The 24,832-nt window shown below is 43.3% G+C and overlaps 1 protein-coding gene across 1 annotated transcript; it reads right to left on the reverse strand.

Moving 5' to 3' along the window:
* Window positions 1–4,808: 4,808 nt before the first annotated feature.
* LOC127294121 (transcriptional corepressor SEUSS) lies at window positions 4,809–14,678 on the reverse strand. The gene is made up of 10 exons (XM_051323875.2): window positions 14,327–14,678; window positions 12,690–13,963; window positions 12,473–12,592; window positions 12,245–12,293; window positions 11,953–12,167; window positions 11,781–11,849; window positions 11,569–11,663; window positions 8,168–8,261; window positions 7,976–8,045; window positions 4,809–6,304 (listed from the first exon to the last, which is right to left on the reverse strand). The coding sequence occupies exons 2-10, from the start codon at window positions 13,821–13,823 to the stop codon at window positions 5,346–5,348; spliced, it is 2,805 nt and encodes a 934-aa protein (XP_051179835.1). The 5' UTR covers window positions 13,824–13,963; window positions 14,327–14,678; the 3' UTR covers window positions 4,809–5,345.
* Window positions 14,679–24,832: the final 10,154 nt, after the last annotated feature.

The raw sequence follows: 24,832 nt of genomic DNA on the forward strand, positions 1-24,832 counted from the left end.
ACGCACCGGGACTAGCGGCTGCCTTTGCGCGTTTATGGAGGCAACAGCTACGTGCGTTAATTGCGTCATCAGTGCTAGCGTCCCGATCGTTTTGCCCCGTTGCACCCGTCCAGCTGCCTGATGCGATGGAAGGCTGGAATCGCTGGGTGCACGCCACGCAGCCAAACTCCTTTCCCTTATCCGAAATATCAGCCACCCAGACACTCACATACACGTGTATACACTCACCCCTATGAACGCACATACGCACATTCTACCCATAGGAGCACGATTTGTACGTGTGGCGCGTAGGAATTTTGGTTCAACAATAAGGTTTCAGCTACCTGCTGCACGGCCGCTTAATGCGCAGTCAGGAAGAAATGGATGTTCTACTTCATAAAAGAGTATCGAGCCAGGTTGCATTGTGACGTGTAAGCGGCTATTGCTCGTCTCATCTAAAACCAATTCGGAAAGTTTAAAAGGACGAAATTTGTACAATTCTAACTTTATAGGTCAGAGTATCAAAACTGTGTTACTTGTGAGGGGCCAGAATCATAGAATTCATTAACATTTTCTAGAATCAGCTTGTTTCGCTGCCACGAAATCGGATAGGAAATTCACTAGGAACTCCTTGGAATCCTTCGGTTCCGTATCTATACTCCGTCATTCCTCTAAATCTATTCCGTAGCCAAACACGATTCGTGAACTTGCGATTTAAATTTTGCCAAATGAAGTAACGTCATCATTGTCATTTCATTTGATTTCTCCCAAATGAAATGAAATGAGGGATGCCAAACGAGATACTATCTAAACTCCTTGCAAGGAAGAAATAGTTTGGTCATTTATAAAAGGTAAAAGATATTGTGCTTTCACTTTATTTAGCCAATCAATAAAATTGGATCATTCACCAAAATGAGAAAAGATGTGATGGGCTGCATCAACTCGATGGAAAAATGGAGTAGGGGCGTTCATGCAGGTTGCAAATAGAGAAGTTTCCGTCAAGAAAGTACACCGATTTCCAGTGGGAACGAAGATATGGTTGTCGCATCGAAAATGTTTGGTCCAGATCACACACCTTCACAATGTCCGTATCTTTTACAGAAGCATCTGCATGCATGGTGCTTCGATGAGCTTTTGTTGGGGTTTCAACTACGTTTCAAAGAGTTTGAGATATGAGGTTTGATATAAACACGTGTCATTTACTTTTATGGATTAGTACTATCTCCATAGGGGATGTTGGGATTGGATGTGTTGGTTGATACCAATTTTACAAAATAACATTTTATTTTATTTAAATTAACCTGCAATCCATATCATAAGTAAGTTTCATCTATGCAAATAAATTCCTAGTATTTTATCAAACACGAGCCTCACTCCATTATATCTAAGTTTTTATATGGAATTTACATGAGGTAGAGTGTGGGTTAAATTTGATAAATGTGAGGTTCCTTTTTACAAATATGTGAATTGTCAAAATATGATCCTGTTTGGATTTCAATTATTCACTGTTTTCCTTATATAAAGGAGAAGAGGATCTTCTCCGGTGTCTATAATGAACGGTGCACACATTTTTTTGGCGAAATATATGTGTGTCAGATATGGTTTTCATGTTTCTAGAATGACGACTTTGTAAGTGCTACGACGTTTACTGACATGTCATGTGGAGTATGATATTGCTTGTATGTCATAATATAGAACACGCCTCAGTAGACTGTTTTTTCCCACTGATAAATCCAATAGGGTTTGAAAGTTAGGAGAACATCGACTGGTTGATGTTTGATTTATGCAAGTGGTGCAGCAGTCAAACAAATTTGGATGTTACTGATTGCCCGGTTGTGAGCAATATCTTTCTCTTCTTCCCACCTGAAATCTCCTTATCTGAAGATATATGTGCATTTTGTGATCGAATAGGGTGTATGTTGATCCATCGATATCTTCTTTATGGAAATGGTCAGCATCAACAGATAATCGTCTTTGGAAAATCCCCGGACTTTTGTGGCGAGAAATATATTGATCTTCTACTTCCTCGGGATAGACTAATATTTCTGAGATCATTATTTGGATTGTTTTGGCAAAAACAACGTCATATTGTCTACTACACTTGATATCGTCACCACATGTATACTTATTCAAATACTATGAGATTCTCACAATCTAGTTGACCTGATCGCAGCCCAGAGCAAAATATTAGCGCATCACGACAGTAGGTTGACGCCAAAGCTGGTTTAGGTCCATCATCCATGACTCCATGTGAACTTATATCCAAAACAAATATGCAAACTCAGTCACGTCGTGATAGGGCACAAATTATTAAAAAAAGTGTACCGCGCAAAATCAGACGATCAGCTTGGTTCTTCAGCCCGTGGGTTTACTTGTATATGTATGCTGCAGGTAGGTAGAATTTCATAAGAAAAGGTTCAGTTCTCTGTTCTCATGTATGGGATGACCGATGACGTATGACGATTCCACGTTGGGATCATGCCATGCAGTGTGCCCATGTCGAGAGGGAGAGGGAGAGGGAGAGGGAGAGGGAGAGGGAGAGAGGGAGAGCGAGAGCGAGAGAGCGAGAGAGAGAGCGAGAGAGAGAGAGCGAGCACATGCCCATCTTAAATAAGTCCCAATCATCATAAAGGGGGCTTAGCTCTGTTATACTCCAACTGTTTCTTTGTACGTGGATTATATTAGTTTGATATGCTTCATTAACAATTATACACCTTTTGGGTTAACACGTCTTCTAATCCAATTATTAAGCATTGGAAATCCCCACAAATGAATGTTTATTTTGCCCTCTTTCTGAGATGACAAGCGTAGAACTTAGGGTATCTCGAACGGCTCGACGGAAACAGACACCAAAAGCATTCGTTTGGATCAGGCCGCGAACACGAAATTGGATTCGTTCGCTGATATGTCTGTTTGGGTCAGAGTAGTTCCAACGGCCCGATGCATTTTTTGCCCAAAATATTTTTTCAATATAATATAACCATTTTACAAGTGCCAAAAATAAGTTAAAAGACTAGAAACTAGGGCGTCTGCCATGGCTACCTACTTGCCGCCGTCGTCGTCGACGAGGTCGATGAAGACCAGAGACGTCCAAGGCCACATCCAATGCAGAGGCTGTTGAGGCACCAGAGGCGGTGCTAGCGTGGTGGGAGGCGGTGTTGGTGTGGGCTGAGGCGGTGCTAGTGCGGGGGACTCGCCAGAGAAGTGGATGGCCTCCCTTGGGCCAGCATGGACGCGCGCAGCTGGACAGCGGGGCCATCCCACTAAGCGAGCTGGTCGAGCTCGTTCTGGGCGAACGGCCATTTCAATCACCTCCTCCTCTGTGAGGTTAGGCGGTTGGAGTTCCTCCTCCGAGGCTCCATGCTCGTCCTTCTCGTCGTCGCCGAAGCGGACATGTTGCTCCCGATTGAAGAAGTCGATGTCGCATAGGTAACCAGCGTGGCGCCGTGGGTCGAACTCCCAGGTCCCGAAGGTGGACCAGTTGTAGGAGTTGAGGGCGAATGTCGGATCCTCGCGCAGATCCGGTGGCTGGATGAATCGGTGGCGGTAGATCCCGTACCGGCGCTGCCGTTCCTCGTGCGGCACCGGAGACACTAAGACAAGGTGGTGGTTGAGGTACCAACCCCCGCTCGGCAGGCTCGCATCCGGCTAAGGGATCGGGCAGTTCTCCTCGAACAACCGGTGCACGAACTACCAGCGGTTGCGTGGGGTTTTCTCCTTATCGACGTTGGAGAGGACCCAGCCTCGCGATCGTGCTTTGTCTTGCAGAACGACCAACCCTTTCCCATGACGATGTCGGTGACGGTTGGCTATAGGCGAGGAGTGGGCTGACTAGTCCTCTTAAAAAGGCCATGCGCCGCCTTCAACTGGCGGGATACAAAAACGCCGCCCACGCCAACTGCCGCGCGTGTAGGCGGGACAGCGCCAATAACGTGGTGCGGGAACTGACTCGTCACCGGAGCCATTACTCGCTTCCGCTGACCGTGTTGTGTCCGCGAAGATGCATTCCAAGCACATATTTGAGCCGTGAATGCACTGACCTACCGATCAGTTTGCGTCGGTCCGATGGGTTGAAATTTTTCCCTTTTCTGTCCAATCCGACCTTGCGTCCGAGCGCTGGAGATGCCTTATGTCACATCTGGTTAACTTACTAGAGGCAGTCGATCAATCATGTACAAATATATATAGTGGCGGGGAGGATAGAGAGGCGAAGTATCACGATTTAATCAATAGATTTTGAGCTGCCAACCGGTTATTATTGTGCCATCTGGTGCATGCAGGTCCTTCGTAGCAAAGCTAGCGATTACTAGTAGTATTAAGAAACGTCACATCTGGTTAGCTTATTTGTTGTAATGTGTGCAACTAATCGCAACTACCCTGTGATGGAAGCAAAGTTGTTGTGAATTGTGATGGATACTTCTGAACTACGGAATGTGATGGTTTGTAGCCTCATATATGACACATGCCTGGTCTCTTCTGTTCGGTTATTCCACCGATCATCAGATCCAGCATCTTTCATTTATTTATTAGAGTTTTTTTCACTCATCTTCTCGGCCCGAACGTACTACACAGTTTCTCCCCACATATCTGAAAACCGATCGCCAGTAGGCAATACCAGGATGAAACTATTTCAGTACACAAGGTCACCTATCATTTCATATGCGCTCAAATACACATAAGAACATAGTAGTCAGAATTGTGGAATAACCTCTTTAAGAGTTAATGAGCAACCTGATGCCATAACTGATTCAGATGACGAAACTTGCTTATTCAAATAAACAAATCATTGATAACACACAAGATAGAAGAATGCACATTTTGCCAGGGGATTTTGCAGTAAGCCTAATAAAAAAACATTCTTGATACCTTTTTCACTAGTCAATATGATACTTATACAGAGTACAGTAAGGCTACAAAGAGAGATTTCTCAGGTGAAGATATCAGCACATATGATTGCTAGAGGGCGATGATAAATTACAGATTGGATGTCATCCGTTAAGGAAAAAAAAGAGGGAAAACTTCTTTTCCGGGTGAGAGATAACACCAAACACCGACACCGACCGTGCACGGTGCAGGCAGATTCTAATCTTTTAACTCTATCTTTCGGTAACTTAACCGAAGCAGGTAGCTCAGTACCATAGTTGCATCATACACAGCTAGACGAACTGTTGCAACATACAGTAATAATCGAGGCAGGTAGCAGATGCTTGCCATTGCTTATGATTCCTTTCCATTGCACCACTGGTGCAAAATCCTAAATGCTTTGACACAAAGGAAGTCATGACAAGCAATTGATTCTCCCCAAGCAATGAGCGAGTGAGGGATGCATCATCATCATATTTGAGCTTTTTCTATTTTTGATCACTCTATTGGGAGGGTTTCCAATCATACTGAAGATTATTGAAGTTATTTGCAGCTCTAAGTCCACCCAACAACTGATTACCGATGTCATGCTGGTGCTGCTGCTGCTGCTGTTGGTGCTGTTGGTGCTGCTGCTGCTGCTGGGCCAACTGTGATAGATCATGTGCACTGTGATGCATTCCCATCCTCCCGTTCATCGTCATTGCACTGTTCACCATTGCCATTCTCAGTCCACTAGCTGCAGGGTTTGAACCAAACCCACCCATGGCCCCAAATCCCATCCCTCCCATTCCTGATTGATTTGTGACAGCATTACCAACTAAGCAGTTAACCCCATTAATACCAGGGGTAAGCCCGTTTGGTCTCTTCATGTCATTCGCTACATGGCCAACACCATTCCTTTGTGATGACATCATCTCTTGCAAGATTCTCTCAACCGAGCTTTGGGAATCGCTTGGTTCAGGTTCCTGAGGCCTAGTTGCAGGCGGCTGCATTGGTGGTAAGCTTGAAGATGATGCTGCTGGGGAACCAAGTTGGTTTGTATTCTGAGGGACAGGCATCATGTTGTTATTGGAGGACGTAGGCACCTGGGAAGGGAACGAGGTAGACGGGTTTGACTGCAATGAGCTTGTTGAGTTCACCTTGGGAATTGCACCATTATTTCCACTGTTATACAGACCATTTACACTGGTCATCGCATGATCTTGTCTAGAATTCACGGAACCTTGGAGGAGCCCAACAACAGATGGTGAGGGTGCAGATGTAGAGGGTGCACACGTGAGAGAATTATTTGATGTCACATCTGCATTGGCAGAGGCAGAAGTCTGCACACCAGCCATAGGAGCAGAATTTTGACCACTCTGGTTTGAACTCTGGGGGACAGCTTGCTGATCTTCAGGCTGTTGCTGTTGTGTTTGAAGAGGATTGATCCCTGGAGTCCTCCGAGGGAAGTTATGAAGGCTAGCTGAAATAAACAAAAATAACAGTGAATGTTAAATATTGACAAACATAACATACAACAGCAAATAGCAGGCATCAATATGACTAGAGATCACATCTTGTTCAATGGCAAACTAACAAAGCTACTGCATTTTGCAACCAGGAATCAAATAATCAGTAGGAATCAGGCAGCCTAGTTCCCAGCCATTTCCGTGAGGCTCAGGTGCAAGACAAATCATCTTTGAGTATTTACAAATTTCTTCACCAGAGATGTGTATCAAGTAACACTGAAAGGCAATCACGATATTACAGTTTCCTGCCTATGGATTTGGTTGGAAAACTTGAAATCACCCATCACATCATGCCTAGAAAGGAGAATCCATGGGACCTGCCTTGGTGATATTTGGTTGATGTCCCGAATAGTCAGCTAGTGGCCTGGCCTGGAAAACCTGGCACCAATGTTACCCTGGCTCGGGCACCTTGAGTTAGAGCACCTTGAGTGGGCCAGATGCAGTCTGGGAGCTCCTCCCCACTTAAGAAGAGGAGGTAAGCAGAGGTGGGAGCTCATCCCCACTTAACTGAGCAATGGCAGCCAGCTCGGTGCCTCCATGGCACCATAGCATTGAAGCTCCATCCTTATCGGGTCCAAGCTCCACCGTTGCTGCATACAAGCTACTGTGCTGGATATTGGGTCTGGGATGAATAGGGGGGAGAAGGCACCCCATGAGGCTGCGCCGTTTCTTCTGCCGTTACAAAGGCCAGCCTATATGCCAGCGACAAGTGACCATCCTGCCACCAACAGGCTGGCCTGCTACTGCTGACAATGGCGGTGGGATGGATACGAATATGATGCGCGTCACTGCCAATTTGGGACTTCTTCGTATTTTGTTAGAAAAATGAAAGCTTTGTTGCCCCTGGCCTCTGCACCAACTACAAAACCAACAAACGAGGGATATGCATTGTCATCCCGGGATTGGACTAACAAGGACAAATCCTGGATTTTCATCTGGGAAGCATGCATCAGCTCCCAACAGAAACACCTTCAGGGGGGAAAGGCCGCATAACATCGCCATCACCAGGTCCAGATAGTCAAACCTAAGTTTTCACCCTAGTTAGCCAGTACAGTAGCTGCCAACTGAGTCCCCAATATGCCACCATCGCCTGATCCAGTCAGACAACATCCTGGCTGATCACCGTCACCATCACCGCCACTCCTCGGACCTGCCTACCTTACCAACCATAACTCTTCTGCAGATAGAATGTATGTTACTGCTTGGTACGCAAATCCAGTGAAGGCAAAATCATCAACATCTCAGACCCAGGCCAGGCACCACTCTTACCCAGGCATAAAACCCAGGATACCAACCAAACTAGCCTTTTATCCCTGGTTATGAGTAGTTATGGGCTTGTGATAGATTGTCACCAGCATCAAACTAGTATCACGGTGTTGTCTGACAAAAACTGAATGATCTCCTACCTTATCACTGTCCTACCATATTTAGAGGAATGAGTAGGCAAGTACAAAATGTATAGCAAGGGAACTTGGCTAAATAAATAATGTTATAAATATACAGACCAAAGAACACATATTTATGTCTCGTACAAGTGCGTATGCACATGGCATGTGCAAATTTGCTTCATGCTGAAAAAATGATGTGAAATTAACCAACGGGATAAAATGGTTAAGATGCTATACCGATTGGTCCAGATCCAGTCTGCCTGCTGTAGTCAATCAAATCTTTCATGCAGTTTACGACCTCCGCTATCTGATAGTATCAATGTTTTGCATGATAATAGGTCAGAAAGAATTGCATACTTTTAACACAATCTAACACCAACTTCAATTGATAGAAGCTTAGAAAGGAAACTATGACGGATCAGATTGTACCTGAAGGCAGCGGACATATCGTTTTGTGTATCCTAAATCATTTACCAGAGGCACCTCCAAGGCTTTGGCCAATTGGCGGGCACATGCAACGAACCTATTAGTTCAAGAGTGCAATATAAGTATATTGAAGGGACTAGAAAAGTACAATGAAAATTGATGGAGTTGGTGAATGGTTACTAAAAGAAAAGCAAGGACAGTGTGATTTAGGTGCTACCCTTAAGATCGCATTGGTAACCATGGCAATTTCTATCAGAGATGAGTTATAACAATGGAAGCAAAAGATAATGCACATAAAGTCCACGCAAAGAAGTTCAGTACAGACAAGCATTGTGCATATAAAGTTATATTTGCTTAGGAACATTTTATGCTTCTAGAACAAGAACAATAGGCTTTTGTTGTTGGTAGATAGAAGTAGAACTTGGAAATTAACACATAATATCTTGCTGCTAGAGGCTAAAACATTACATATGAAAGCATCCGCTTGCCGCCACATAACATCATAATTACTGAAACAAGATCAGCCATTTAACCCAGCAAAGCTTCCGGTCCACTCGTTCGCTATTCGATAACTGGTGGCCACCGAGGGAGCTTAGTTTAGCACGCATAAATAAGACCAACCATTTCCCTTTGGCACAATACCAAACCAAGGCTGGACATGCTAACACCGTGAATTGTGATCACCAGATTATAATGTCTAGCGTTCAAACCACACCCCTCATCAATTTTGCTAACTCTGTGCACATTGACTGGCTAACCAAAGTCAGACCAGGCCAAGCGCTAGCCTCCAGGTATTTTCTAGTCGAGCCACCTATCCCGGTTTCAATAATAAAGCATAAAATCCAGTACCCTGCATTTACACCAATTTTTTCAAGCAACTGTTTTTTTCTCAATCGGTTCTATAGTCCGAGAATCCTCATGATTTTAACTAGAATCCCATTTCCGAGGGATTAATGAGCAAGTATTAATTCAGATCGAAACAATTACAGCTTATCAAGATACACGAGAAACAAAAACATGCTTAAGATGAGGTTACCTTTTTCAGCGAATAAATGCACAACTTTTAAGTAAATTATTGACCATGCCCTGACAGCATAAGCTCTTAGGTGAGTTGGCTTGGCTCACGTATGAAAAAAATGAATACGAGGAAGCGCAGAGTTCAATACTCGGCATGCCCCTTTTATTATTCAAAAAGGATAGTGCTTATACAGTTTAAGAATGCATGCACTTGCAATTCTAGCTCCTTTCACGACCTAACTGAAATTGACTACTAATGAAACCTCACCATATTTTTACTCTGTAATCTATAAAGATCTGACTTAAGATGAGTCTAGATGTACTTTAAGAGAGTGGTCGGATGAAATTCGACTATAACCAATGACCAAAGGGATGGCAAAACCTTCAATGTTCAATGAATTACTTGATTCCTTCCAACTTTATCTCCCCTAACCCTCCACACAATGCAGTGGAACGGAAACACGTTACAGTAGTTTTAATTATAGTTCTGATGAAAACACTTCTTTTCGGAGTAAAAGACTTAAAAGGCATGTGAGACGAATATGTTGACTTCACATCATATCTCTTTATTATGAAAGACCAGATTGGCCCATTCCGCCATACATAAGTAACCCCTTTCGTCTGAGTAGGATTCGACAATTGATGAGTAGGATTCGACAATGGGCTTGAGTCAGTGATTTGAAAATTTAATCAACTTCATTTCCTTAAATCTCAGTCTGAATTCGCGCAGCAAAAATGATGATACTAGCGAACGGGGAGGGGCATCGCCGAACCAAACTTCCTGGTTTAGATAATGTAGTGTGATGTAAAATGACCTAGTTAACCATCACGTTCAGAATGCTCAATAGGTGTTTTTATTGGTCACACCTAGTTAACGGGTTATTTAGGAATATATTAAATGACTTCTCCATGAGAAACATTGCAGACCAAATAATCACTGTATTTACAGCAGAAACACGTGTTCGCACAGGACCGTGTATCAAATATCCTGCTAATTTAATTTCTTAGCAAGGTTTCAAGGTGTTCACAGTTATCCAAGTCTTTTCGCTGCTCAGGAAGGAAAATTTAACACGTGAATTTGATAGTAGAGTATTTCATAGTTCCTATAACGGCAAGGGAGAATAGAATAAGAATGTTGATTTACTTCTTGATTGTTTGATATGAGAAGTTGAGAACGACGAACTCATTATGCAAAGGCGCTTAAACTTTAAAGACAAACTATTTAACAGGAAACTACAAAGATAGCAACTAACCAAAAGGAAATATCCAATATAGAAACAGATCATAAAAACCCGACCAAGAGCCACTAGCACCTGTGGTATTTTTATTTAGAACAACGTTGAGGCACCACGGGGAGACCAAACCTCAAACCCAGGTGGGTTAAGCAAGCAAAGAAGTTACTAACCAACTCAACGAGGCTGAGTTATCTATGGATACAAATTATGATAATCCCCAATGTGATGTTTCTAGCTTTCTACAATATGCACTGATTAACTGCTGCTGTGTTGGACAGGCCAGGTGCAGATGACTACTTCCTCCTAAACTTGGAATCTCATCATTGTGCTGTTGTGGTTGCGAGGTTGAACACTACGTAACATCTCCATCACGTTAAGCAAGAGAATGCAAAGAATTAGAAGAAAAAAATGGTAAATGAAAATGAAAAGGTGCAGTAACCTAAACAATAGGAAATGTCTAAAAGCAAACTTTATACATATGTGTGTATTAAACAAAAATACTGATGTAGAAAATAATTGTAATAACCACTCATTGTGTTCCTGCCTTATACGCCAATTTGCAACCAGGTGAGGTACATGTGCACATGATAACATGACAAGTGTACTGCTCAGGGCCAGCTCAGACACCACATGGCATGAAACAACAATGGCAAGCATGGAAACAATCTGAAAGTCACCTTTAGTGAAGCAAGATGAGCCAAGAGCCCAGCTTTGCTTCCATTCTGTTCCTAAATCTCATTATCTTAATGGCTTATTTACAGAATGTTCCTATAAACTACAAGTCATGTGTATGTCAATGGGACATTTTACCCTACCCAAATTATCAAATTATCTTCGTATGGACTAAGGTCCATAGACCATAGCACCTTGGCTCCTAACTTGTCATGGTGACCGATGCATCTAAAATTACGCATTGAGGGAAACTAGCTCAACCCTACAAATGCATCCTTAACATGGATGGTGGATGATAAATTTCAAAAGATCAGGCACGAATGCATGCAGAAGTGATGTGGACAAAGCATTAATGAAAAGGGAAGAGATAGCACCAGTATCAAGTTGGGTACACCAAATGATAAGACAATATGTAAAGCTGATTTTAGAAAAGAACTTAAGATAAAACATATATATGCACATCAGGGCCAATCTCCTTACGAGTTGCAATTATTCTGCATGTCCTGAGTCGTTAAACTTGTTGAATTTTGAGCAGCGGCCTGGTATTTTTGTACAACTGTGCCAAGCTGGCTAACCTGAATTGAACATCAAGGTGCAAGAATATATCAAATGGTTGTTACCAAATTGAATATAAATAATGGGATCCATGATCTGGTAGTGAGACTATGTCTATACACTAAAAGTCTTCCTACCTGTGGTACTATTGATCTCCGTGGAATAAGTTCCTCATGACGCCTAGCACAAAACTCCCAAGATGCGATCTTTAATAAAAGAAAATAGCACAAGATTGTGAAACATGCTAGTAAAAAAGGCACCACTTATTTAAAGAATAATATTATACAAGAAGTGACATAATAATAATACCTTGAGATCTGGATTAAAAACTATTCTTAGATGCCCCTCACGTACAACACGCAATTGGTCAAAGACACTTTCCTGGATTGCTTTTGCATAGTCCAAAATAATCTGACCAGATGCGTTCTGGGATTCACGTGGCATATCTATATACAATAGTTCTTCCAACGTGCCACTCGCATATTTGATTTGGCATAGTCGCGGTAAGACCTCAACCGTTGTCTCTGTAAAGGTAACAACATAAGATAAAAATAGGAACACGTGGAAGAGAGGAAGATGCAGAAACTAAGATGATGCTCACCAAATCCTCGGCCAGGCTTTCGATTGCATATTTCACAGTGCCAGACATCCTGCAATTGCAAACGTATATGGGAAGTTAAAGATAAAAAATTGAAAGGAAAAGGTATACTCGAAACAATGTGGTGCTCCAAATCCTCAGACTAAGAACAGAACATAGTTCACTTGCATAAATGAAGTATAGGAAAACTCGAGTGAAAGAGGTACAGATTCAATAGCACCAGAAATACACCTGTGGGAAAACTCCAGTAGTTTGACGACCACTTCCATAGAGAGATACACACCACCTCTTTTTAGCAGTTGGAGCAAAATATTCATTGACAAAGTTTCTCCAGTACTCAATATTGTTATCCTGTATCAAAAGGAATATATTGATGACTAAGTTGTAAGCACCCTTTTTTGGTTGGAGCAAAAAATTACATGCATTAAGGCAAACCAAAAGAACATACCTGTGGCCTGTTTTGTTGGTGATACATGTAATGGGTCAATCTCTTTGCACAGGTACCTGGCTCATAGGGAGGCGACTTTCCAGGGGTTCTCATATTAAGACTCTGCTGACGAAGTAACTGCTGCTGCTGTTGTTGTTGTTGCTGCTGCTGCTGCTGTTGTTGTTGCTGCTGCTGCTGTTGTTGCTGCTGCTGCTGTTGGAATTGATTTCTCTGTAAAGGGAGATTCTTCAAAATCTGTTGATGTTGGTGCTGATGCTGCTGCATATGCAAGAGACGTTGTTGTTGCAAGAGGTTCAGTTGGGCAGCCGCAGCAGCTTGAGGATTCTGCTTGTTGAGTTGCAGCAGATGGTGATGGTGCTGCTGTTGTTGCTGCTGCTGCTGCTGCAAGAACGCTGATGGGTCATTTGATTGCTCCATCTTGACTGTGCCCAAACCCCTCAACGCTTGCAACTGCTGTGGCTCAAACTTTACATTGGCAGCATTGCGCATCATCTGGGCTGGGCCATTCTGGTCAGGCTGCCCCATCTGCTGCTCTAATTTGACTCCACCCATGCTGCCACCATTCTCCAACTTGACCGTAGCCTGTGACTGCGGCGGCAATTGCTGCTGGCCGTAAGCCATCTGCATTTGCTGCTGCTGCTGTTGTTGCTCCTGTTGGTGCTGCAAATCCTGCACATCTATCTGCTGCTGCTGCTGCTGCAGCATATCTGAACCTAGGTGATTGCCCAAACTAACCTGCGAGGAAGATGGGAACGAGAGAGGATCGGACCCTCCAGCGCCACTGAAATCACCAGCACCATCAAGCCCTCCTCTCTGCTGAAGAGTGTTCATCGGAATGCCACCATTTGGCATTTGTCCTGGACTTGGAACAGGGCCTCCGTTTCCGAACGAGGACCGGTTGAGTAGGTTGGAGACATTAGAGGCTGCTCCGAGCAAGCCATTTCCGGTGAACTGCGCGCGCTGAGAGACGAGAGATGAGAACGGGGACTGCGACTGAAGCATGCCGCCGCCACCGCCGCCCATTCCCTGCTGGCCACCACCACTGAGCAGGTTAGAATTCGAGCGGAGAAGCGAAGCGGCGCCGCCGACTGGCTGCCCAGGGCCCATGGGGTTGGGCGGGCCCGAGGACACCATCCTCGCTGGCAATGGGCGAGGTCCGAGCTGAGCAGAAGCTAGTCCGAGATCGAGCGCGCCACCAACCAGCTCGCCATCCTGTCAGCCGGGCACGCCCGCAAGATCCACCGGAAAGGAGAAGGAACCAGCTAGTATATCCCCTGAAAAGAAAACAAACAAAAGATTGCATCTTTAGAGGACGCATTGGATCTAGACCAGCATCTCCGGCGCAAATCTGCTAAACACCCCCCGAAATCAAGTAGAAAGCAGCATGAAGAAGCATCCGAAGCAGATTTTCCCCCTTTCAAATCCGCCGCAAAGAAGAGCCCCACCAGATACACCCAAAAGAAAAAACGAGAAGAGCACCAGGCACGAGCAGAATTAAGCTGCAACCCCCGAGCTCGGCAACTAGATCGCAGCTCCCCGCGCCCAGAACCGCGAAAATGAGCAGAATTTTTTGCAGGCAAATAGAGAAAATGAGCAGAATTAAGCAGCAGTCATCCCGTCACCGGGAGTAGACCCACCCGAGCAAAGCACGCCGCCCGAATCCGGCGATCCCAGAGCTCAAACCGGCGCCAAGACGCGCGCTTTGCGGCCCGTAAGGACGCCTCGTCCCGCCGGTGGGGCGCCGCCGCTGCCGCGAGGAGCAGCACTGCCACCGCCGCCGCCGCCGCGCCGGACTAGCTCGGCTCCGGCTAGGGTTTAGGCCACCTGGTGCGCGGCGGTCGGAGGCAGGAAGATAGCAGCGGGCAGGATAAAAGAAATCGAAGTTCGTTAAAAAAATCTTTCTTGCTTGTTCCTGTGTGCGAGCGACGGGATTTGGAGGAGGCGAGGCGAAGCGAGGGGGGAGGAGAGAGAAAGCGAGACGAAACAGGAGAGAGAGAGAGAGGAGAGGAGAAGAGAAGAGGAAGCAGAAAATTCAGAGACTTTGTCCTTGCGGACGTCAAAATTCCCATTCGATTTGATTAAGATCCGGCGGCAGCGACCTGCCTGGTGTGGCGCGCGAGTCACTGATGCGTGGGCCAGGCGTTGTGCTGGAGCCCACGTGGAAGTGAGAGGGTAGGCGCGTGGATCAGGTGGGGAGTGGTTCTGATTAGGATGGTATTTTTCTGTTTGGGTGTTTCATCAGATTTTATTAGTTGTGTGCTGCTGAGGTTAAAAAGAAGGCAAGTCAAAGGAGCGCGTGCTCCGTGCCATGCCATGGCCAACGGTGTGGCTGTGGCTGTGGCCTAGGGATGGATATCCCTGCTCCTCTCCTCTCCTCTCCTCATCACCACGCGCACGCTCTCCCCGAATATAAATGGAACGACTAGTACAAAAGGTTGCTGGTTTTTCTGTTGTTCTTGTTATGGGGAAGGGGTACTGAGTTGAATGGGAATGAATTTGCATCTGTTTTATCTTCTCAAAATCAAGAATGTGTTTTTTTAGAGATTGTCATGTAAGAGAAAATGTTGACTTTGGAAGAGGAATATTAAAATGAGCATGCAAGACTAAGAGGACGGAAAAGTTTGACATGCACATCAAATTATCTCTTATGTTGATATCTTTTTACTCCTGGGTTTATCAGGAAACTTTACATGGATAGGGTTGCTCGGAACCTTTCGGTGTGTGAAATTGCTCTCCAAGTTACTAAGATGACCCGAGATCTACAATAGTGGTTAGGCTCTAACTTGGTGTAAGGAGTTCAATGTAGAAGAAGATTATATATGTATGGGATCGTGTCAGCTTGGTTCCACGGACTTCGGGATACATCACTGAGTCAGTCTTCTCCTCCTACTTGGTTATTTCGCTCCTCTCGTTTACTAGTTGTTGGGTATTTACCGCATCATATATGCTTATCCATCTAGTTGCATTTTAGGAGAAAAAAAATCCGCGTTTATATCGTACATCAACAAAATGTAGTACAAGTTATAGTAGCATATTCAAAACCCTCTAGACGTCCTCTTTGATCCTTCAATTCATATCAGAGCCAGGGGCAATCTCATTTTATGATTCACCGCCCAGAGAGTAAAAATGGAACAAAAGACGTTGAAAACATCACCTTTATAAGTGACACTGTTTACAAATGCTTGGGTTGTAGTTCTCTGCGTGCTACTGTGTACAAGAAAAAAAAATCATCGAAATACATGAACTTCAAATGAGCCGTTAAATTTACCCTAAATGCTTATTTTTTGTCCTTTGCATGCACATATTGTTTTTAAATTTTCTAAGTAGTGCTTCAAAAATCATCTTTAAGATGATGCAGTTTTAGAAAGATTATGTCTTATATTGTTTGTGTGACTTGTTTGATTTGTATGAGGTTTCTTCATGAATCCCTTGATCACTTAAGTTCCTGGACTTTGAATGACTCTCGGGATATATCTACCCATTTTATTTGGGTATTTATTCATAGCATGCTACACTAAAACACAACACACGGGTCCTAGCGGTTATAAACGCCGAGGCACGCGTCGCGCTCGCCCTAGCCCGCAAAAAAAGTCGGCAGGGCCGTCAGGGTAACTGCATCGAGGAAACTACAAACCTGGCTCTTTTTTTCACGGGGTGCATCGTGATTCGTCACGCGCTCTCGTGTGTGGCACCAACAGGTGGCGGAAAATTTTCTGCCGGTATATGGTTAAGTGCGGCACAAAAGTATGCCTTCTTTGGTACATCTTCTACGTCACCTCAACTAATCACAATCAATAAATTATAATCAAGAGATCTATTCCTTCATTAACATAGTAATATTGCTTCCATTAAGCTATAAAATTCCATTACATTAAGAGAGATAAAACTCATTACATTACATTTTTATGATTAATGCACACTTGTACTTGCCCTAAAAGGGTGATGAACTAATCTAGGGTTTGAGCCCCTCTTTGTTTAGCTAGCCTACACCAATAACAATTATCAAGGATCTTGGCTAGGCTTGAATATGGAAAGGCTTCGTCCTCCACCAGTGTCTTTGCGCGTCTCTTCCTTCAGAGGCAAGTTGGACGGCAACCGGTTGGAAGGAGTGTACATCATGTCGGATATGAAAGAGAAGAGGTTGTGATTAAACAAGAGAAAGAAGAACGACATGAATGCTATTTGCACATGGGATGATGCCTAAATCTGCGGGGCGGAAACATGGGTGGACGAGCGCAATCGTGAATTAGCGACTCTATCCAAGCTGAACACATCCTCGCAAGCTTCGCTTCTTCTCCCGGACCATATTGTGAGGGATTTCGATGAGCCTAATCGCGATCTAGGGTTAAAGGTTGGACATTTGAGAGTACGGCGGCGGGGTAGTGAGGAAGTGGGGAGTGGGGAAGGGTTATACTATTATATAGAACTATGAGTGGGGCGCAGGTATTAGGGTTTATAATGGTCCCTTGAGTACCCGCGGAACAACATTGTGGGCCACTGTTCCAACAAGGGCCTATAATAGTCTTATCCGGTGATATTTGTTGTGGGCCACATGCGTCAGTGTGGGAACGAGAATAAGAATGTGAACTAAATAAGAACAAAAAAAAACCATACATCAAAATACACACATATTGTTGTTACCTCGAATAAAAATATGTTACTCATAAGTAAGGTGGTCTAGAGTTTCTGCATGATACTTGAAACGATTCGACCCGGTAGGGTTGAATCTCTATTCTTTAAAGTGCTAGTCACTGGATCAAATAGCTATAGCACGCATAGTTTAAGATATAATACCAAAAAACAAAGATCATATTTATTACATCATATGATCCAAAATGAAAATAATCAATTACAACTTGCATAGCACATGGCTAGATTATTTCAGAGTTACAACGAAACAAAACGTAGCAGGGAGCCCTTCGTCTTCATGTGCCACTAGCGAGCATGTTGAGGATAGACTCATAACCCTAATCGTACCTTACTCATCATTTAAACCTGCAACATGAAATGCCTTGAATGGTCTCAATACATTTTGGATTGTATTGGTAAGATGTCACTATGGTGGATATAAATGGCACCTAACATTACATGCTTATTTGGCTAGTGGAGTTTAGGCTCATTTGCATAAAGCGGAAGTTTCCCTATCTTTTATAAATAATTTTATTCAAAATGGTTAATACATTTTAAATTGTATTGCCGAGATGTCACTATTTGGGTAGTGTGAGCTATCGGGAGAGATTTGGAGCAATAAGTGTAGTGTGATGCGGAACACAGAAAGATGGATAAATAATGGGGAAACAAACGGTTGAGAGTTGGTGGGTCACACTAGTTAGTGAGACGAGCCTTACCAGTCAACTCGAGGTGCTTGACCAGGGACTCATTGTAAGTACACGTACAATGCATGTCGCGCTTTCATATGCTTGTATCCATATATTGTTGCATTAAAATGCACCGCCCATGCTGACTGACAAAGGGTTAACCTTGTCAATGCCCATAATGATGGATTTGGGTTTCTAGGAAGGATAACGTTGGCGAATCAACAAACCGGTCAGCCAAACTAGATAGCCGATGAAAAGTATGATCAAGGGCGAATCACCGAGACTGTATTGCAAGATCTAGGGTTACAAGGTATCACGTGTGGTCCAATCTATCCTCTCGATGGCTCCTCCTAAGCCTTTATATATATATAGTCCACCTCGAGGAGTTATTACATCGTATAAGTTAGTTACCCGATATGGGCCTTGCTAACTTTCCTATTCTGATATGTATTGGGTTTCGACTCCATGTCAGTTTCTTCATGGGGCTTCGCCAATTCCTTCCAGGAGTTTGCACCTGGGATGCTAATGATGAGCACCCGATATAGTGTACCCATGTCAGTAGCCCACGAGACTCTACTCGAGTCATAGACTCGGGTCGAGTCTCATTCCTTCGACTTCTTTTTCTTTTGAGCATAGACTTAGTCAATAATTCATTATTTCCTTCATAGTCAAATATTTTGATCATAAGGATGTTTGGAAACAAGCCTGATGCATCTGACAGATCGGGAATAATTAATTGTCTGGGCAAATACAAGTAAGCCTACTTCAAGCTCGAGTCCTCGGACACGAATTTGGATAACTGGTGCAATTCAGCCCGAGCCACGAAGAACTTATCGGAATCTGAATTCCAGTTGATGTTAATTAAAGGTACCTGACGCGTCTGTCGGGATTTTTCACATCGACAACAACTTGGATATTTCTAGCAGAGCACAGTATGTGGCGGTGCTAGGCCTCGCAGGATGGATCCTAATGGTCTTACCTTCGTGTAAGAACACTGCTTCCAAACATTTTGTGACGGACGCGGTCCAGGATTTTTTTATTTTTCGGATGCCTTGTTTGGTTGTTGGATTACCCAAAATTGACAGGTTGCCCTCATTTTTGGATGTACATGGAGTAAAGGTCGGAGTAATATTCCTTGTGTTTACCACTTGAACATGTATTCGGAGCTTTGAATAAACTTCGCTTTACTTGTCCTATCTTCATTGATTATCGGGTGTGCGTTCAGCACTCCTGATGGGAGTAGCCCGCGAGGATATACTCGGGTATTTGTATTCGAGTATGGGCTCACAACCTGCATTGTCAAATATGCTAAAATAGAAATTGTTACCTGAATTTTTGCATTGTCAAATATGCTAAAATAGAAATTGTTACCTGAATTTTGCATTGCTATCGGTTGCGCGTTCAGCGCCCTGATGAGTGCAGAGCACACCGTTGGGGAACCCCAAGAGGAAGGTATTATGAGCACAGTAGCAAGTTTTTTCCCTCAGTAAGAAACCAAGGTTGAATCGACCACTAGGAGAGAGAAATGACTTATGAAGGTGTTGCTAACTGACTTTTGGCAGGACGCACTACCGGCGTCAGCAACAACATGGAACCTGCACACAACACAACCAAAATAATTTGCCCCAACTTACAGTGCGGTTGTCAATCTCACCGGTTTTGCTGAAACAAAGGATTAACCGTATAGTATGGAAAGAGATGTTTGTTTGCAGTAGAATTGAAGAGAACAGTGCTTGTAGTAAGTAAACAGAACAGGTGTTTGCAGTAGATGATTTTATCAGTGTAAAAGAAAGGACCGGGGTCCACAATTCACTAGAGGTGTCTCTCCATAAAGATGAATAACATGTTGGGTGAACAAATTACAGCTGCGAAATTGACAAAATAAAGACCATACATGACAATATGATTACTATGAGATTCATTTAGGCATTACAACATAATACATAGACCGTAATACAACTGCGTCTATGACTAATAATCCACCTTCCGGTTAGCGTCCGCACCCCTTTCGGTATTAAGTTGCAAGCAACAGATTATTGCATTAAGCAAAGTGTGTAAAGTAAACAATAGAATTATCCTCAGACAAAGCATTGTTATTTCTCCCTAGTAGCAACAACACATCTACAACCATAGAAGTTATTGTCACTCTTTCAGATTACTAGAGGCATGAACCCATTATCGAGCATAAATACTCCCTCTTGGAGTCACAAGCACATACTTGGCCAGAGCATCTACTAGAAACGGAGAGCATGCAAGATCACAAATAACATATGACAAGTATATAATCAATCTCAACCATAGTATTCAATATTCATCGGATCTTAGCAAACACAATACGTAGCATTACATAAAGATGATCTTGATCATGATAGGCAACTCACAAGATCTAAATATGAAGCATAAATTGGAGAAGACAACCATCTAGCTATTGCTATGGACCCGTAGTCTAGTGATGAACTATACTCACGCATCACTTCGGAGGCGAGCATGGCGATGTAGAGGCCTCCGATGATGATCTCCCTCTCCGGCAGTGTGCCAGGAAGAGCTTTAGAACCCTCCTGAGCTAGGGTCGGCGATGGCGGCTGCGATGGAACTTTTCGTGGATAGAGGCTCGGGTATTTAGGTTTTTCCCGGACATGTGAATAAATAGGCGGAAGGGCGAGGTAAGTGCGTGCCCAAGGGGCCGACACCACCCCTAGGCACGACCAGGGGCTGCGCCGCGCCCAGGCCTGGTGTGGCCACCTCGTGGCTCCTCTTCGCCTCTCCTCTGGACTCTGTCTTCGTTACAGTAAAATAGGAACTTCGACTTTTATTTCGTCCAATTCCGAGAATATTTCATGTACAACTTTTCTAAAATAAAAAATAGCAGAAAACAAAGAACTGGCACTGTGACATCTTGTAAATAGGTTAGTTCCGAAAAATGCATAAAAGTGCAACGAAGTGTACACAAAACATATAAAAATTGGTGTAAAACAAGCATAGAGCATAAAAAATTATAGATACGTTTGCAACGTATCAGCATCCCCAAGCTTAACTCCTGCTCGTCCTCGAGTAGGTAAGTGATAACAAAAATAATTTTTGAGGTGACATGAAGCCAACACAATCTTGATCAAGTTATTGTAAAAGCATTGTGAGCTGGGATCAAAGTACTCTAAACGTAGGCATGATAGATATGATTCTAACAATAGAACTTAGCAACTATGTTACAACATGAGAAGTAACTCAAACAAAAGATCATGAATAATACTGCACTGAAAGCAACTCTTTGTTTTTTTTAGCATAGAGTAAACATAGCAAAGTGGTACTTTGCTTGTCCTTTATGAAATAGCAAAACATAAATGCTAGGACACCTTTAAAGTTCAAAGGGTGACTAGATATAAGTAATTTGAGAACAAGCAATAGCATAATCATGAATCAATCAATAATAAATTTTGGGACTATGCATATTATACTAAGAATGACAACTATGCTCTTAATTGGTGCATAAAGTAAGAAGATGAAGACTCAACATAGAAGTAACAGAAAGAGCATGCGCAGAGGGATGCAAGATTACTAATTTGCTAGAGCTTTTTTATTTTGAATGCAATAGAGGTATTGAAAATTTATTTTGAGAGGTACACTACAAGAAAAGTTGTCATAGCCGACGAAGTTGCAGTCGCGCCGTGGTTGCTGCTGCACCATGGCCGACGATTTTTGGTCTCTCCGTGATGCATGCCAAAAAAAAAAAATTTCACGTTTTTGAGGCCACCTAGCCCGACGAGAACGTCCAAAACGTCGCGTATGGTGGCCCGGGACGTGGTGCATCACGAATTCTCGGGTTCGCCGGCCGAGTCAACGCAAATCCGCACCGCCCAGGGATGTAGGGCCCAGATGGCAGCCTCTCTAGCATTGTTTTTTTCTCGATCGTGCCATCTCGTTCAACGCTCTCCGATCGAGCTGTTCACGATGCAGGATCATGGGTCCCGCATGTTATTCTCTATGAACGAAAATTCTTTCTTTTCTTGGATTTTTTTGACCCCCTGATTTCTGGCTACTTCCTTTTTCTTTTGATCTTGTGCCGCCTTGGAAACGTTGAGACCGCTGCTGCTAAATGGGACCCGCATGTCATCCTCTATGTGCAATCAAGTTTCTTTTCTTTGAGTTATTTTTGGCACCTCATATATTTGGTCACTTGCCTTCTTTTCTTCGATTTTTGACCCCCTGATTTCTGGCTACTTCCTTTTTCTTTTGGTCCTGTGCCGCCTTGGAAACGTTGAGACCGCTGCTGCAAAATGGGACCCGCATGTCATCTCTATGTACAATAAAAGTTTATTTTCTTGGATTTTTTTGGTTCCTGATATTTGGCACTTGCCTTTTGATTTCGATCTCATGCCGACTTTGAAACGTTGAGACCGCTGCTGCAAAATGGGACCCGCATATCATCCTCTATGCACAATAAAGTTTCTTTTATTGGATTATTTTTGGCTCCTGATATTTGGTCACTTTTCTTTTCCTTTCGATCTGAAGTCGCCTTTGAAACATTGAGGAAGCTGTTGGCTCATGGGTCCCGCATGTTATCATGTATGAACAATAAAAGTTTCCTTCATTGGATTTATTTTCACCCCTAATTTCTGGTTATTTGCCGTTTTATTTTGATACCCTGCCCCCTTTGAAACGATAAGGACGCTACTGGCAGGTCGGTCCCACATCCTCTATGAACAATAAAAGTTTCCTTTGATGGATTTATTTTTGACCCCTTTTGATCCCCTGTCGCCTTGGAATCGTTGAGGATGCTGCTGCCTCATGGGTCCCGCATGTCATCCTCTCAGAACGGTAAATGTTTCTTTTCTTGGATTTTTTTACCAACTGATTTTTGGCCTTTGTCTTTCGATCTCATGCCGCCTTTAACACGTTGAGGACGCTGCTGGCTCACGGGTCCCACATGTCAGCCTCTATGAACAATAAACCTTTCCTTTGTTTGATTTATTATTGACCCATAATTTCTGGCTATTTGCCTCTTTTTCGATCTGATGCCGCCTCTGAAACGTTGAGACGCTGCTGGCTCATGGGTCCCACATGTCAGCCTCTATGAACAGTAAAAGTTTCCTTTGTTGGATTTATTTTTTACCCTAATTACTGGCTATTTGCCTTTGTTATCCCCTGCCGCCTTTGAAACTAAGAGGACGCTACTGGCCCATGGGTCACACATCTCAGCCTCTCTGAACGATAAACCTTCCCTTTTTTCGATCTTGTGCCGCCTTGGAAACGGTGAGACCGCTCCTGCAAAACGAGACTCATATGTCATCCTCTATGTACAATAAAAGTTTCTTTTCTTGGATTACTTTGGGCACCTAATATATGGTCAGTTGCCTTTTTTCCAATCCCCTGCCATCTTTGAAACGTTAAGGACGCTGCTGGCTCGTGAGTCCCACATGTCAGCCTCTATGAACAATAAACATTTCATTTCTTGGATTTATTTTTGATCGCTGATTTCTGGCAACTTTGCTTTTTCTTTCGATCCCATGCTGCCTTTGTTAAAGTTGAGAACGCTGCTGCAAAATGCGTCCCACATGTCAACTTCTCTGTACGATAATTGTTTCCTTTCTAGGATTTTTTTTTCCACTGCTGGCTGATGGGTCCCCGATGTTAGCCTCTATGTATAAGAAATATGTGATTTCTCGATATATTTTAACCCGATATATGTAGGATACTTGCTTTTTTTTCGAGCCCTTCTGTTTGTTTTTACCTTCAAATGTTGAGGGGCGCTACTCGCAAATGGGTCCTTCTCTAGCATTCTCAACTGAAGGAAAAACTGAAATATTGCCTATTCATTTGTTTGTCGTACTCCATGCATCTAATCCATACTAACTGTTGATCCGGGTTTTGGTTCAACTTAATTAGTTCAAATTTGATCTACGAGAGAGTATGTAATATATTTTGGGTTCACAACACTGCACTTGTTAACAACAATCTGATGAAGAGGTTTGTCATTTTTTTAAAAACTACAAATACACTCTAAGATCTTGAAATCTTGGAACTTTATATAATTTATGAAGATTTTGAAATCGACTATATGAATATATCAAAATATAGAGCCCATGTAGATGCGCATACCGGCTATGCGCATTTAAAAAGAATCAGAATCATAATTGATACGAAATAAAAATAACTTTAAACCGAGATATGTAGAATCTCGGTTTCTTGGGGGCCAATCATAGGATCTCCGTGTTTAAATTAGCAAGGGCCCCAATGGCATGAGTCGGATGGCTCATTAATTTTTTTTGGATTGTTATCAGTGAAGTAAGCAGGCTGGCAGCAATCACCATGTACATGGTCGGCAGCAGCCCAAAAGTACAAACAATTGGCCCATGCAGGGAAGGTAGTACTTTTTTTTATTGGGAAGCTTGTCTGGGCTAACCCAAAATAAAGTGGTGCTACATGGGGTAAGCACTTGAACCTAGAATGAGATCGAGTGCCTTGATGAAGGCGAGGCACACATAAACAGTACCATGCCTTGCCCCTCCCTTTCAGCCGTTGGATAAAAAATAATTGGACAGATGACTATGAACTAGTAACTGCTACAGGACCAACCAATGTACATGACATGTGCTACAGTATGTCGTCCACAATGCATGTGCTTTAGAACCATGAACAATACATATGCTACATGCTACAGTACTTAGATCTTTGCTATCTATTTTCAATCCAACGGCCAAATCTACAAGTCACTGTACTGTTCATCTGTGCCTTGCTTATGTCAAGGCACTGGATCCTGGATACTTGAACCCATGATCGTTACTGAGGGTTGCCTATTTGCGCATAATATGTTTTGTCAGCGGGCACTTC

Source organism: Lolium perenne, chromosome 4 (assembly GCF_019359855.2).
Source record: "Lolium perenne isolate Kyuss_39 chromosome 4, Kyuss_2.0, whole genome shotgun sequence".
Taxonomy (NCBI): domain Eukaryota; kingdom Viridiplantae; phylum Streptophyta; class Magnoliopsida; order Poales; family Poaceae; genus Lolium; species Lolium perenne.